At 46.3% G+C, this 16998-nt stretch overlaps 1 protein-coding gene across 5 annotated transcripts in view; it reads right to left on the bottom strand.

Annotated features, from left to right (window-relative positions):
- ADGRE2 (adhesion G protein-coupled receptor E2) overlaps nt 1-16998 on the bottom strand; it is a 121924-nt gene that overhangs the window by 36959 nt on the left and 67967 nt on the right. Inside the window, exons 1-4 of one of the 5 annotated variants that reach the window (XM_057311570.1) lie at nt 10644-10754; nt 8439-8492; nt 8089-8205; nt 5626-5781 (exon numbers count right to left, since the gene is read on the bottom strand). The exons of 3 other annotated variants lie outside the window; for them this stretch is intronic. In XM_057311570.1, coding sequence (XP_057167553.1) covers nt 5626-5781; nt 8089-8205; nt 8439-8492; nt 10644-10674 — 358 coding nt within the window. In that variant the 5' untranslated portion in view covers nt 10675-10754. Of the gene's footprint in view, nt 1-5625; nt 5782-8088; nt 8221-8438; nt 8493-10643; nt 10755-16998 lie in introns of those variants that run through there. One more of the 5 variants, XM_057311569.1, reaches the window with a different exon arrangement.

Below are 16998 nucleotides of genomic sequence, written 5' to 3'. Positions count from 1 at the left end.
AAACTGAGTCATGGGAGCTGCACTTCCCATTGAAGGCTCTTACTCATTTCCTCCTCAACTGGGGACTGAGGTTCCCCTTCTCAGAGCTAGAAGTGACACTTCGTGCTGGAATATGACAGACGAGGAGGGGCAAGTGTGGGGGTGCACAGAGAGGCAGGGGACTCCATAAGGGAATCCCAGGCTCAGAAGGCCCTCTTGTCTCCCTGCCCTGTGGTGGAATCTTCTGGAGAGGTGAGCCCTTGCAGGTGTAACTGCCCTGGGAGTTGATGTAGATGCCGTGGCTTTTACAGACTCTGGGTTTCAGCTGACATTCGTCCACGTCTGCAGGGAGAAGGAGAGGATGATGGGTGCTTGCACTTTTTTCCCGGGATAGAAGCATCTGGAAGGCCCCACTGTCTCTTCCCTGGTGAGTGGCTGCCTTTTCTAATTCACATGGAGGTGTGCTATGGGCGAGCATGATGGCCCAGATGTTCTGCTGTTCAGATGTTGCCAGAGGAGGTCCAAGTCCTCCCCATCTGCCAGCTCTGGTTCCTTCAGCCTCTCTGGGCAGCTTCCAGGTAGGGTAGAGACATCATGACTACCTGTGTCCCAGACCAAGAACTTGGACAAATCCAGGATGGCTCTTCCTGGGAACCAAGTGCAAGGGAAATCCTGTGTTCCCCAAGCAGGACCATCTTGGCTCCCAGTGATGGCTTTTGTCCTAATTTCCCAGAGCCATTGCTTGCTGCCTGAGTTGCCATTGGAATCCCGGTGATACTAGCAGGACAGCTTGCTCTCATCCACACTGTCTCTGAGACTCCAGCTCCATGGAGATGGATCAAGACCCATACCCGAGCCAGGCTTCTCAAGGAGAAGGCTTTCTACAGAGGGGAATGAAGATGATGCCAGCCAGTTCAGAGCCACCCAGAGAGTGGACACCAAGCTGAGGAGGACAGTGGGGACTGATGTTCAGACAAGCAGCCTTGGGGTGATGGAGGTGACTTTTTCTGATTCCCATGAAGGCATGCTTGGACTGGCAGGAAGTGGTGAGAATCCACATCTGAGCAGGGCAAGTGGTGAGCAAGGGCTGATTGGCTGGAATAGAGAATGGGAGCTGATGGCAAGGGGTGGCAGGGGTTTCTGTCTTCTTGGCCATGTGTCCCTGTGGGCCCTGCCAGGTGGGCTCAGCCTTCATCTTCTGTCCCCAAGTAGTCTGAGTCAACATGGGCCCTAGGTCAACCCCCTTGGAAGAGTGTCAGGCTTGAGTCAATGGTCCCCAATTTGCCCTTTCTTGCCATTTGTTCCAGATAAGACCCTCTTCCATTCACCTGAATCTGAAGTGGGTGGGGTGGTCCACATCACCATTCCCACACTTAACACAACAACCTCCCAGATCCTGGTCATTCAGTTTGCCACAGGTCAGTGAATGGAAATTATTGGGGGCAATCAGGCAGAGCCTTACACAGGGAACTAGATGGAGGCCTAGATGAAAAGCCAAGTCAAGGTGGAGGAAGCATCTTCTCCAGGCGGTGTTGTTGGCCAGGGTCAGAGCCGGCTGGGGAAGATGGTCCCACCCTTGAATCTCCTTCTTCCCATGTTTCTGCACAGGGTCCTTTGATTCCTCATGGCCCAGGGGTCTGAGAGAGCTCTCAGTGCTGCCAAGCCCATGTGGGACCCAGTGGGGTCAGGATTCATCATGGTAGTCACTGATGATGGTGAAGATTGGATATTGTGTTGGAAGACACATGCTCTCAACTTGTAAAGTATATGATGCCATCTCTCTCTTTTGCTTTATGCAAATAAGATGCCAACTAGGTATTTGCCCAAATATATAAAAATACTGATTCAAAGGGATGCATGCACCCTGTGTTTATAGCAGCATTATCAACAATAGCCAAACTATGCAAAGTGCCCAAATGTCCATCAACTGAAGAATGTATAAGGAAGATGTGATATATATATCCAATGGATTATTAGTCAGTCATAAAAAAGAATGAAATCTTGCCATTTGCAATGATATGGATGGAGCTAGAGTATATTATGCTAAGTGAAATAAGTCAGTCAGAGAAAGACAAATACCATATGATTTCATTCATATTTAAGAAACAAAATAGATGAATATGGAGAGGAAAAAAAGAGAGGCAAACCAGGAAACAGACTATTAACTATAGAAAACAAACTGCTGGTTACCAGGGGGAAATGAGGGGAGATGGACGAAATAGGTGATGGGGATGAAGGCAGGCATGTGTCTGGTGAGCACTGGGTGTTATATAGAGGTGATGAATCACCAAATTCTACACCTGAAACTAATATACACTGTACAGTAATGAAACTAGATGCTGGTTCTTTGAAAGAATTAGTAAGATCAATAAACCACTGGACAGACTTATCCAAAAGAAAAGAGAAAGGACCCAACTTAATAAAATTATGAATTAAAGGGGAGAGATCACGACTAACATCAAGGAAATAGAAACAATCATTAAAAACTATCAACAACTATATACCAATAAATTAAGCAACCTGGAAGAAAGGGATGCCTTCCTGGAAATCTATAAACTACCATACCGAAACAGGAAGAAATTGACTAAATAGACTGATTAATCATGAAGAGATTGAAGCAGTGATCAAAAACCTCCCCTCCAAAAAAAAAAACAAAAAACAAAAACAAAAATCTCCAAAAACAAGAGTCCAGGGCCTGATGGATTCCTTGGGGAATTCTACGAAACATTCAAAGAAGAGATAATACCTATTCTCCTGAAGCTGATTCAAAAAATATAAACAGAAGGAAAGCTTCTAAACTCATTCTATGAGGCCATTATTACCTTGATCCCAAAACCAGGCAAAAAGCCCATCAAAAAGGAGAATTATGCACCAATATCCCTGATGAATATGGATGCCAAAATTAGCAAGAAGATCCTAGCTAGAAGAATGCAATAGTACATTAAAAGGATAATCCACCACGACCACACGGGATTCATCCCTGGGATGCAAGGATGGTTCAACAATCACAAATCCATCAGTGTGATAGATCACATTAATAAAAGACAAGAATCATATGGTCCTCCCAATTGATGCAGAAAAAGCATTTGACAAAATACAGCATCCTTTCCTGATCGAAACACTTCAGAGTGTAGAGATAGAGGGAACATTCCTCAATTTCATAAAAACCATCTATGAAAAGCCTACAGAGAATATCATTCTCAATGGGGAAAAGCTGAAAGCCTTTCCCCTAAAATCAGGAACACAGTAAGGATGCCCACTCTCACCATTATTGTTCAACATAGTACTAGAAGTCCTAGCAGCACCAATCAGACAACAAAAAGAAATAAAATGTATTCAAATTGGCAAAGAAGAAGTCAAACTCTCTCTCTTCACAGATGACATGATACTTTATGTGGAAAACCCAAAACACTCCACCCCCAAACTACTAGAACTCATACAGCAATTTAGTAACGTGGCAGGATACAAAATCAATGCACAGAAATCAGTTGCATTTCTATACACTAACAATGAGACTGAAGAAAGAGAAATTAGGGAATTGATTCCATTTACAATAGCACCAAAAACCATAAGATATTTTGGAATAAACCTAACCAAAGAGGTAAAGGATCTATACTCTAGAAACTACAGAACACTGATGAAAGACATTGAAGAAGACACAAAAAGATGGAAAAACATTCCATGCTCATGGATCAGAAGAATAAACATAGTTAAAATGTCTGTGCTACCCAGAGCAATCTCTACTTTCAATGCCATCCCAATCAAAATACCAATGACATTTTGCAAAGCACTGAAACAAACAACCCTAAAATTTGTGTGGAACCAGAAAAGACCCCAATCACCAAAGCAATGTTGAAAAAGAAAAAAAGAGCCGGCGGTATCATGATGCCTGATTTCAAGCTATACTACAAACCTGTGATCATCAAGACAGCATGGTACTGGCGCAAAAACAGACACATAGATCAAAGGAACAGAATAGAGAGCCCGGATATGGACCATCAACTCTTTGGTCAACTAATCTTTGACAAAGCAGGAAAAAACATCCAATGGAAAAAAGACAGTCTCTTCAATACATGCTGCTTGGAAAATTGGACAGCTATGTACAGAAGAATGAAGCTCGACCACTCTCACACCATACACAAAGATAAACTCTAAATGGATGAAAGACCTCGATTGTGAGACAGGAATCCATCAGAATCATAGAGGAGAACATAGGGAGTAACCTCTTCGACATCGGCCACAGCAACTCTTTCATGACACGTCTCCAAAGGCAAGGGAAACAAAAACAAAAATGAACTTTTGGGACTTCATCAAGATAAAAAGCTTCTGCACAGCAAAGGAAACAGCCAAAAAAACTAAGAGGCAACCCACAGAATGGGAGAAGATATTTGCAAATGACACTACAGATAAGGGGCTGGTACCCAAGATCTATAAAGAACTCAAACTCAGCACCCAAAAAACAAATAATCAAATCAAAAAATGGGCAGAAGATATGAACAGACACTTTTCCAATGAAGACATACAAATGGCTAACAGACACATGAAAAAATGTTCAAAATCATTAGCCACCAGGGAAATTCAAATCAAAACCACCTTGAGATACCACCTTACACCAGTTAGAATGGCAAAAATTGACAAGGCAAGAAACAACAAATGTTGGAGAGGATGTGGAGAAAGGAGATCCCTCTTACACTGTTGGTGGGAAAGCAAGTTGGTACAGCCACTTTGGAAAACAGTGTGGAGGTCCCTTAAAAAGTTAAAAATAGAGCTACCATATGACCAAGCAATTGCACTACTGGGTATTTACCCCAAAGATACTGATGTAGTGAAAAGAAGGACCATATGCACCCCAATGTTCATAGCAGCATTGCCCACAATAGCCAAACTATGGAAGGAGCCAAGATGCCCTTCAACAGATGACTAGATAAAGAACATGTGGTCCATACATACAATGGAATATTATTCAGCCATCAGAAAGGATGATTATGCATTTACATCAACATGGGTGGAACTGGAGGAGATTATGCTAAGTGAAATAAGTCAAGCAGAGAAAGACAATTATCATATGGTTTCACTCATTTATGGAACATAAGGAATAACAGGGAGATCGGTAGGAGAAGGAAGGGGAAAATGAAGGGGGGGAATTCAGAGAGGAAGATGAACCATGCGAGACTATGGACTCCAGGAAACAAACTGAGGGTTTTAGAGGGGAAGGGGTGGGGGGATGGGCTAGCCTGGTGATGGGTAATAAGGAAGGCACACATTGCATGGAGCACTGGGTGTTATACGCAAACAACGAATCATGGAACACTACATCAAAAGCTAATGATGTACTGTATGGTGACTAACATATCATAATAATAATTTTTAAAAGTAACAAAAAACTGGAATTTAAATAAAGACTTAAAAATAAAAAGAAAATAAATAAATAGATAAGAGGAAAAAATAAAAGAAGATGCTAGGTGGGCATGGAGGATGTTCCAAAATTACAGAAATGACCCTCTGGAGAAGGTTCTCAGCCTTGGAGTTTGGAAAGGGACAGGATATCAGGTAGGTTCCCAGGACCTTCTCTGATGCCTGGAGAAAGTGGGGTGACTGACCCCAAAACTCATGGATGGGGAGATGGAAGGTGCAGGTGGTTCTTACCTTGACACGTGTTCTCACTCTCATTCCTAAATGTTCTTGCCCCAGAAGCAAGCTCATATCCTGGAATGCATGTGCAGTAGTAGCTGCCCTCTGTGTTCTGGCAGTCTGCGAATTTTCCACAGGACACTGTCGAGGACGGCCCACACTCATTGATGTCTGGAACACAACAGAGCAAAGGGTCACCTCCCAAAGCTGTGAGTTCCCATAGGACAGAGGCCCTGGCCTCCAGCCTGACTCAGCCATAGGGACTGGAGAGAACTCACGTTGCAGGTGGCATTCCTGGGACAGGTCTGAGCTGGAGCCAGCTGCTCTGCATGTCTGCTCATGCTCTGCTCATCCCTGATCTCTGGCTGGGCCCCAGGGCACCTAGACTCAGACACTCTGCTGTGCCATGATGGGGGCTGGAAGGAGGCCTGCACCCCCTTCTGCAGGCCTTGTGCAGTGGACAGAGGCACTGAGTCCCTGCTTGCACTATTGGGGACCTGGGGGTGGGCTCCAGTCAGGGTGACAGTGGCACTGAAGTCCACTCTGGATGCTGAGTCAGTGAAGGGTGTCATGGCTGGAGTCTGTCCAGGGTAACACTCTTTCACAACCGAGGATAAAGCCAGGTGGTCAGGCCCCTGCCCATTGACACTTCCCATTACTCACAGAGGACCAACTACACTCCAGAGTCCTCATCACCTGCTGCTCCAAGCTGCCAATGTCAGGCATTTTCAAGAAGCCACAGGATGTCTCTTGAGGAGTCTTGCTACCTCCAACTAGGGAGGAAGTTTCTCTTATCTGAGCTGTTGCAGATGTGAAATGAGGAAGCAGCATGCAGGTTCTCGCCGCTGAGTCACTGGGGGTGTTTTCTGGTCTCTTATCTCTACCTGTTCTCTACACATGAGAGGAAAGGGTCCCATGAGCCACGTTCATTGAGTATCTCAGGGCCCCACAGAGCAGGGGGTCTGACCAATCACTGGCTAAAAATAAGTTTAATAAGAACAAGCAACTACTGGGTATTTACCCCAAAGATACAGACGTAGTGAAGAGAAGGGCCATATGCACCCCAATGTTCATAGCAACATTGTCCACAATAGCTAAATTGTGGAAGGAGCCAAGATGCCCTTCAACAGATGACTGGATTAAGAAGATGTGGTCCATATATACAATGGAATATTACTCAGCTATCAGAAAGAATGAGTTCTCAACATTTGCTGCAACATGGACGGCACTGGAGGAAATAATGCTAAGTGAAATAAGTCAAGCAGAGAAAGACAACTATCATATGATTTCTCTCATCTATGGAACATAAGAACTAGGAAGATCGGTAGGGGAAGAAAGGGATAAAGAAAGGGGGGGGTAATCAGAAGGGGGAATGAAACATGAGAGACTATGGACTCTGAGAAACAAACTGAGGGCTTCAGAGGGGAGGGGGTGGGGGAATGGGGTAGGCCGGTGATGGGTAGTAAGGAGGGCACGTATTGCATGGTGCACTGGGTGTTATACACAACCAATGAATCATCGAGCCTTACATCAAAAACCGGGGATGTACTGTATGGTGACTAACATAATAAAATAAAAAATCATTATAAAAAAAAAAAAGAAGCAGCAGCTGTGGTCCATATATACAATGGAATATTACTCAGCCATCAAAAAGAACGATCACCCAACATTTGCAGCAACATGGACGGGACTGGAGGAGATGATGCTAAGTGAAATAAGTCAAGCAGAGAAAGACAATTATCATATGGTTTCATTCATTTATGGAATGTAAGAAATAGCAGGAAGATCGGTAGGAGAAGGAAGGGAAGAATGAAGGGGGAGTAAACAGAAGGGGTTTGAACCATGAGAGACTATGGATTCTGGGAAACAAACTGAGGGCTTCAGAGAGGAGGGGGGTGGGGGATTGGGATAGGCCAGTGATGGGTATTAAGGAGGGCACGTATTGTATGGAGCACTGGGTGTTATACGCAAGTAATGAATCATGGAACACTACATTAGAAACTAGGGATGTACTGTATGGTGACTAACATAACATAATAAAAAATTATTATTAAAAAAAAAAACATGTAGCTCTGCTTGCCTCATGGGATTGCTCGAGGAGCGAGGTGGGAAACCATGACTCTGAGGGAGAGGCGTTCCCCTTGAGCTCATGCTAGGAGGAGAGCCTGAGCTTCCAGGCCCTGGGGGTTTCTTCCCTCCTGTTTCTTCCACTACTCTCCCCTTTCTTCATGCTGTGAGAATAACCAGAGTAATAACAGCAGTGACCATAATAGCTTGTGTTTGACAGTCTGCTCTCTGCTAGTCTTCACATGTACTTCACACACGTGAATTTTAAATCTCACTCAAACCATGTAGGGTAGGTACAACAATTATCCCCAATTTACAGACAAGCAAACTGAAGCAGAGAGAAGAGAACATCTTCCCCCCATCACCTCCATCCACCATCTCCAGGCCCCTGCACCACCCAAGCCCCTGTACCTTCACATCTCTCGGAGCCATTGAAGATCACTCCAGATGAGGAATTGAATCCCGGAGAGCAACGACAGTGGGTGCCATTGAAAACAGCGGAGTTCTGAGGGCAATTGCGAGTTGAGTCTATAACAACAGAGGCTGTGAGGGCAGAGACCACAGTCAGAAGGCCCAGGAAATGGAGGGAGCCAGCGGCCAGCTGGGGGTCCAGGACCAGAGGATGGGAGGTGGAAAAAGGAGAGGGATGGCTGCCATTGAAAGAGGAAAAGACAGAAAACTCTGGACATTTGGGGATGTAGAAATGGTTTCTGTTATCTCCAGAAGACCAGAGCCTCAGTGGGGCCTCTGGGTAGACTCACCGCTAATCCACGGGACTGCAGCTCCCAATGACAACAGCAACAGCATCAAAAGTCCTGAGGAAGAAAAAAACAGAGAGATGACAAAGAGAGGAGATGGAGTTCCAGTTTCAACCCTTGTCCTCATGGCCACTGCATCCTGGGAGATGGCTCTGAGGCTGCGGCTCATGGCTCTCCCAAGGCTCTTGTAATGTATGAAGATTTGAGGACCAGTCCTCTTCCCTCCCTCTCCCTGGACTCCCTGAGGAGTCAGTCACTATCAGACACCATCCTTATGGAACCCCCGTGCTACAGGTAAGAGGACAGAATATACACAGGTGATGTCAGGGACACAACTTAGGAATCCCAGCCTCTCCCAGGGGCACCTGGGTGGCTCAGTAGGTTGAGGCCCAACTCTGGCTTTCGATTCAGATCATGATCTCACGGGTCGTGAGACAGAGCTCTGCATCAGGCTCTGTGCTCAGTGGGGAGTCTGCTTGGGATTCGTTCCCTCTTCTTCTCCCTCCCCCTCTCCACCTCTATCTCAAATAAATTAATAAATCTGTTAAAAAGAGGGAAGGGGCGCCTGGGTGGCACAGCGGTTAAGCGTCTGCCTTCGGCTCAGGGCGTGATCCCGGAGTTCTGGGATCGAGCCCCACGTCAGGCTCCTCTGCTATGAGCCTGCTTCTTCCTCTCCCACTCCCCCTGCTTGTGTTCCCGCTCTCACTGGCTGTCTCTCTCTCTCTGTCGAATAAATAAATAAAATCTTAAAAAAAAAAAAAAAGAGGGAAAAAAAGAAATTCCACCCTCTCCTGATGAAGGGTGTAAATCTTGCAGCACAAAGTCCTCACATTGGTGTGCTCTGCCCATACCCAGGTCTTTGTTCTCTGGCGATGGCAGAAATCTACCTTGAGGATTTCTCTTCCAGGATCATTACCACTTGTTTAACCCACATGTTTTGGGGCACAGAAGAACAGCATGGGTTTGGGAGTCAGCCAGCCCCAAGTCTGAGTCCCAGCTTGCAGTGGTATTGGCCAGGCAGGGAGCCCAGGAATCACAAGAGGGAGAGCTGATGACAGGTGAGGGATGAGAACTATGGCATTGGCAGTTCAAGTCACCATCTCCTGGTTGAGTGGCCTCTCCAGGTGCAACACCCATGGCTTCTATGGTTCCTTCCAATTAAGCTCCTCACCCTCCTACAGCGCACTGAGGGCATAACCTTTATCTCCCAGTCTGGTCCTGAGTGATGAGTAACTGGACAGAGTTCACGGTATGAAAATTGCTACAGGTGTGAAGAAACCTTCCCTACAGCAATCACCTGGCCACCTGTTAGAGTCTGTCATTCCATTCATGGGAAACAGGATGTTGCTGTGAAGGTGGTTTTTTAAGTGAGATTCACAGTAAAATTAGTAGACTCTGAGTAAAGTGGATTACCTTCTATAATGTGGGTGGGCCTCATCTAATCAGTTGAAGACCTTAGGAGAAAAAAAGACTGATCTCCTCCAAGGAAGAAAGAATTCTGTTTCCAGACTGACTTCAGACTTGACAGAGAGAGATAGCCAGTGAGACAGGGAACACAAGCAGGGGGAGTGGGAGAGGAAGCAGCAGGCTCCTAGCGGAGAAGCCTGATGTGGGGCTCGATCCCAGAATGCTGGGATCACGCCCTGAGCCAAAGGCAGATGCTTAACGACTGAGCCACACTTCAGACTTGAGATGCAACATCAATGTCCCTGGAAACATCCCTGGGTTTCCAGCCTGACCTACAGATTTTGGACTTTCCAACAATAACAATCTCATAAACTGATATCTTAAACTAACACATTCTCTCTCATCTCTCTATACACACAAACAAACACACACATACACACACACACACATCTACATTTCTATACATATACGTACATATACATGTACACATATATAGAAACTAGTGATTCTCTTTCTCTGGAAAACCTGGTTTAATACCGTCCATATAGAAAGTTCTGATAAGTCCCCAAGTTTGTCCTAGAAATAAGTCCCACCAACTTTCTTCTTTGAGAACTTAATAGAACTGACTTAATACCATTCTTAAAATTTCTTCCCTGCTCTCCCTTACAGAGATAGTGGGGAAAAAAAACAGAAATAGAGCAAATCTCAGAAATAAAGCAAAGAACAGAGAAACTTCTCAAACTGGATAAAGTTCCCAGGTAGCTTTAGTTGCCCTATCACCATTGTTGTAGTTCTGCCTACCTGGCAGCAACCTCAGATGCCCATTCCTCATGGTGCAGACACCAGCGAGCCCAGCTACAGAGGATGCCACCTGGTCTTCGTCTGGGTGTGCTGAAAAGACTTCCTGTTTACTTAAGTCTCAGATGAGCTACTTAGTAAAATGCTGGTCTGGATGCTTCTTTCCCCTGTGTTTCCCCATCATGTATTTCTCTGAAACTCACACTTCTCTTTTTAAGTATTTCCTTAGCATTTCTAGCAATCCTACTGAAAGCCTCTTTGATGGTTTCTAGTTTTGATACAGGAAGACCTCCCCAACATGAAGATAATCCCACTAGTATTTGGCCCCTATGAGGTCTATCATTCACAGTGAACAGATCGTTTTTTTATCCATTGATTACCTCGTCACAGACATATTTATTTTTAAGTTTTATTTTGAAATAAACATAGATTGACAGGAAGTTTCAAAAACAATTGCTAGAGGTCCTTCCCTTGGTTTCCAACAAAAGATACATGTTATGTATTTATGTATTCGTATGTAACGATTGTCAAATAACTAAACCAAGAAATTGACAACAGCACAATGGAGTGTATAGTTCTGTGACATTTTATCAGATGCATTGATTCCTGTAACTGTCATTGCAATAAAGTAGATAAGTATCCAGTCACCACAAAGCTCTGCGTCATGCGACACCAACATCCCTAAACCCTGGCAAGTCTAGAACTAATTTGTTTCTATTCTTCAACAATACTCAACACAGTCTGAGATTCACATTCATTAATAAAGAAGAATGTTCCTGATATGTTTTAAAAGATGAGAAAAACACCTAAAATGTTTCACTAATCTCTGGAGGAATTATGGTGATTTTCTTTGCATTTTTACATCTTCTTTGTTTTCCCCATGTCCATGTGCATTAGTCTGCGAGAGCTACCATAATAATATAGTATTAACAAGGTAGCTTAAACCACAGAAATTTATTTTCTCAAATTGTTTCTAGAAGCTGGATTCTAAGGTCAAGGTGCCAGGAGGATTGCTTTCTGGTGAGGGCTCTCTCGTGACTTGTAGATGGCTGCCTGCTATCTGTGTGTCCTCATACGATCTTTCCTCTGGGAGTGGAGAGAGAGTGGGAGGGATGGAGGGAAGGAGGTAGGGGGAAGGATAGAAAGAGAGAGGGAGGAACAGAGGGAATGCGAGATCACTGGTGTCCTCTAGTTTCAAAGCCAGAGCTCTTCACTCTGCATCGCCCCGGCCTCATGCAGGCACTGCCCTGTCTCCACCACTCCTCCTCTGGCCTGTATGCCCTTGAAAAACTGCTTCTGTGCTGCTCCCAGGACTGAAAACTGAATGCCTCACAACCTTGGATGTGTCCGTCCATCACCCTGAAGCCTCTGTACACTGAGAACCCACCATGGGATTGCTGAAGATCTCCCCAGAGGGAAATATGAATCTGAATAACCGCAACAGGCAGGAGCACTGAGAGGTATGGAGTCAGAAGGGCACCTCCAACCACAGACACTATGGGGATGGAGACCATGCTCAGAAGCCCCAGGGAATGGAGGATGCCAGCTGCCAGCTGGGGACCAGAGAATGGAGGAGGGGAACGTTAGCTGCTACTAGAAGAGGAAGAGTTCAGGAAACTCTAGACATTTGAGGACGAAGAAAGTTTCTCTGATCTCCAGAGGAAGACCATATCTGAGGCTCATTCACAGAATAAGCCTCCTCTTCCTGGCTCTCCCCCTTGTAGTGAAGGAATCCAGACCCCAAACTGGCATGCCGTCTGTCACTCCTGGGCCAGCTGGGCAGGCTCACCTCCAGGGCTCAGGGCTGCAGCTCCCAAGGGGAACAGCAGCAGCACCGACAGTCCTGGGGCCGGAAGAGTAGTGAATGAGAGGAGTCAAGCTCCAATGGAACTCTTGTCCATATGGCCACTGCCCCCACACTAGCTGGCTCTGGCCGTACAGCCCCCAGCTTTGCAGCAGAATCCCAGAGGCTCCCCCGACCAGGCTCCCACACTTTGCATGGAGTCTTGGGCTCCATGTCTCTCTTCCATCTCCTGGGACACCCTGAGGAATCAGTCACCAACAGCCACAAGCCCTCATGAAACCCCAGGTGCTACCAGTAAGGAGACAGAGTATACGCCAACAGCTGACGCCAGGTGCACAACTTTCAAACCCCAACCTCCAGGCACCTGGGTGGCTCAGCTGGTGAAGCGTCTGACTTTGACTGGGGTCATGATCTCGGGGTCCTGGGATTGAGCCCCACATCGGGCTCCCTGCTCAGTGGGGAGTCTGCTTCTCCCTTTGCCTCTGCTCTCCCCCGTGTTCGTGTATGCTCTCTCAGATAAATAAAATCTTTTAAAAGACAAAAAAAAAAAAAAAAAAAAAAAAACCTCCAACCTCTCCAGCAGGGGGGTAAATTTTAAAGAAAAAGTCCTCAGATTGGTCTGCCATTGCCCAGCACTAGACCATAGTAGAAATCTGCTTTCTCGTTCAGGATTCCTCTCCCCCGGATTACTGGTCTCTCTGTTCCAGGACATAAAGGTGAAGAGTGGGTTTTGACATCAGCCCCAAATGTAGAGTCCTCATTCGTCCCCTTATATGGAACTTTAGTTTCACCACTTACATTTTGAATCTCAGTTTGCTCAATTGTAAAATGGGTATAATGAAAATGACAATTGAATGTCATTATTATAGAAGTCTGCTCTCAGGAGTGAGATGTTAAAATAGCTAAAAGGAAAAAGGAAAAGCAGCCTTTCCTCCCTTTCTCTACAATTCGTTCTTGACCTGAGACACTCCTGTATATGAGTCGCACTCAAGGATCTGGCCCTAAATGACTCTCTTGGCCTGGCTCTCCCGTGTGGACAGGATTCCTTCCTTTTCACTGGCTGCCCTTTTCCCCAGGAATGCTCCTGCCTCTCCCTGTGTGTCACAGCATGAGGTTCCGGGGGGGGGGGGGGAATGCACAACAAGACGGCCTGAGTACAGCCCCAACTCTGACACTTTTCAACTGTGATATTGGGCAAGCGTCAGTTTTCTATCTGCAAACTGGGAATTTTCAGAGTCCCTACTCATACGTGAGTCCCTAACTGTACACATGGAGGAGAGGGCCGGGCACATAGTAAGTGATTCGTAAGTGTTAGGCTTTTGTTCTATCCTCCTTGGGTCCCTTTATTACCGAAGAGTGCAGCCCAAATCAAATATCGTCACTGTAACTTTCTTTTTGCAGAAAGTTACCATTTTATTCACATTGTAGTATATATTCATTAACTGAAAATCAAACTTCAGGATCTGGAAATGAGGGGGAGGAGTTGAGATGGTGAAGGAGTAAGGGACCTTTAGTTGTCTTGGCGCTTGAATACACCTAGATAGATATCAAATCATTTGGAACACCTGAAAATCAATAGGAGATCTGAGAAAAGAAATGTTGCAATCTGAGGAAGGGAGTTAAGATGGCGGAGGAGTAGGAGACCCCTTTTTCAGCCGGTCCCCTGAGTCGAGCTGGATAGGTACCAGACCAGCCTAAATAACCACGGAATCAGCCTGAGACGCAGGATGATGCATCTGGATCTCTACAAATGAACATCTCCAGCGCTGAGTATTGAGGTACGAAGAGGGGAGCTGTAAACCGTGCACGGATATCGGAAGATAAACGGAAGGGGGAGGGAGCCGCCGCGTTGGGCTCCGGGAAGCGGCAGCCACCTGCACGGGGGAGCGGGCGGACTCACAGAGGGCACCCGCGAGAGAGCGGACTGAGACCGGTGAGCCGGGAACGCGCGCGCCACCAGGCATCTCCCGGAACACCGGAATCCCGGTGTGCTCACGGGATCCAGACTGAGACCGGGAGCTCCCGGAGCGCGCGCGGGGCGGCTGGCGGCTGGCGGGCCACCTGCACAGGGGAGCGGGCGGACTCGCGGTCGGCCCCGCTAAACAGCAGACTGAGACCCTGAACCGGGTGCGCGCGCCAGCAGGCTTCTCACGAAACTCCGCAATTGAGGTGTGCTCACCGGGCATAGACTGAGACCGGGAGACCCGGGAGTGTGCGGCGCAGCCGGTGGCTGGCGGCATTAGAAACACAAGGGACAGAGACGCGCCGGCCCTGGAAGTGAGGGCAGGGACGCCGGGTGTGGGGCGCACATCCCGGGACGCTGCAGGGTTGAGCAGCACCAACAGTAATAGAGTTAAAGTGGCCAGAACATCAGTGGAGAACGGGCCGCAATCCCTCTGTTCTGTGACAATGCAGCCTCTGCTGCTCTGACCCTCAGAAGAGGCATAGCCGGCCGCCAGGGAAAGCCGCCAGAGAACAAAAGCCGGGAAATACCGGCTCAGAGAGTGCCCATCCCCATCCTCCCTCGCAGGGGACACGGAGACTCTACCCAAACAGGGTTGCCTGAGTATCGGCGCGGCAGGCCCCTCCCCCAGAACACAGAAGGCAGGCTGAAAAATCAAGAAGCCCACAACCCGAGGCGCCTGGGTGGCGCAGTCATTGAGCGCCTGTCTCCGGCTTAGGGCGTGATCCCAGCATTCCGGAAAGGAGTCCCTCATCGGGCTCCTCCGCTGGGAGCCTGCTTCTTCCTCTCTCACTCCCCTGCTTCTGTTCCGTTCTTGCTGACTGTCTGTCTCCCTCTCTCAGATAAGTAAATAAATAAAATCTTTAAAGAAGAAGCCCACATCTCTAAGATCCCTATAAAACAAGGGGCACGGCCTGGGACCCAGTCAATAATTTTGGGCTCTGGACAACCCCACAACCTCCCCTCATTAAAATGACAAGAAGGAGAAGCCCCCCCCCAGCAAAGACAGTGTGTCAGTGGCCTCTGCCACAGAAGTAACGGATATGGATGTAACCATATTATCAGAAATGGAATTCAGAGTAACAATGGTCAAGATAATGAGTAGACTTGAAAAAAGTATTCAGGAAAATATTACTGAGAATATAGAATCCCTAAGGATGGAAATGAGAGCAAATTTGACAGAAATTAAAAATTCTATGAGCCAAATGCAGGCAAAACTAGAGGCTCTGACGGCCAGGGTCACGGAAGCGGAGGAAAGGGTTAGTGAATTGGAGGATGGGTTAATAGAGGAAAAAGTGAAAATAGAAGATGGTCTTAAAAAAATCCACGCCCACGAATGTTGGCTACGGGAGATTACGGACTCAACGAAACGATCCAATGTTAGAATCATCGGCATCCCCGAGGGGGTGGAGAAAAACAGAGGTCTAGAAGAGATATTTGAACAAATTGTAGCTGAAAACTTCCCTAATCTAGCAAGGGAAACAAACATTCGTGTCCAAGAGGCAGAGAGGACCCCTCCCAAGCTCAACCATGACAGACCTACACCACGTCACGTCATAGTGCAACTCGCAAATATGAGATCCAAGGATACAGTATTGAAAGCGGCCAGGGCAAAGAAATTTCTCACGTACCAAGGCAAAGGCATCAGAATTACATCAGACCTGTCTACACAGACCTGGAATGAGAGAAAGGGTTGGGGGAGCATTTTTAAAGCTCTTTCAGAGAAAAACATGCAGCCAAGGATCCTTTATCCAGCAAGGCTGTCATTCAGAATTGATGGAGAAATAAAGACATTTCAGAATCGACAGTCACTAGCCAATTTCGTAACCACGAAACCAGCCCTACAGGAGGTATTACGGGGGGTTCTATAAAAGTAAAAAGACCCCAAGAGTGATACAAAACAGAAAGTCACAGCCAATACAAACAAAGACTTTACTGACAACATGGCAGAATTAAAAGCATATCTCTCAGTACTCAGCCTTAACATTAATGGTTTAAATTCTTGCATTAAACGCCACAGGGTTGCAGATTGGATAAAAAGAAATGACCCATCCATTTGCTGTCTACAAGAGACTCATTTCGAACCCAAAGATGCATTCAGACTGAGAGTAAGGGGATGGAGTACCATCTTTCACGCAAATGGACCTCAAAAGAAAGCTGGGGTAGCAATTCTCATATCAGATAAATTGGATTTTAAACTACAGACTATAGTTAGAGATGCAGAAGGGCACTATATTATTCTTAAGGGAAGTATTCAACAAGTGGATATGACAATTATAAATATATATGCCCCCAACAGGGGAGCAGCAAGATACACAAGCCAACTCTTAACCAGAATAAAGAGACATATAGATAAAAATACATTAATAGTAGGGGACCTCAACACTCCACTCTCAGAAATAGACAGAACACCCTGGCAAAAACTAAGCAAAGAATCAAAGGCTTTGAATGCCATACTCGACGAGTTGGACCTCTTAGATATATATAGAACACTACACCCCAGAACCAAAGAATACTCATTCTATTCTAATGCCCATGGAACATTTTCAAGAATAGACCATGTTCTGAGACACAAAACAGGTCTCAGCCGA

Source organism: Ursus arctos, unplaced genomic scaffold, assembly GCF_023065955.2.
Source record: "Ursus arctos isolate Adak ecotype North America unplaced genomic scaffold, UrsArc2.0 scaffold_14, whole genome shotgun sequence".
NCBI lineage: Eukaryota > Metazoa > Chordata > Mammalia > Carnivora > Ursidae > Ursus > Ursus arctos.
Note: the sequence above shows the minus strand (reverse complement) of the source record. Positions and strands in the feature narration are given on the sequence as shown.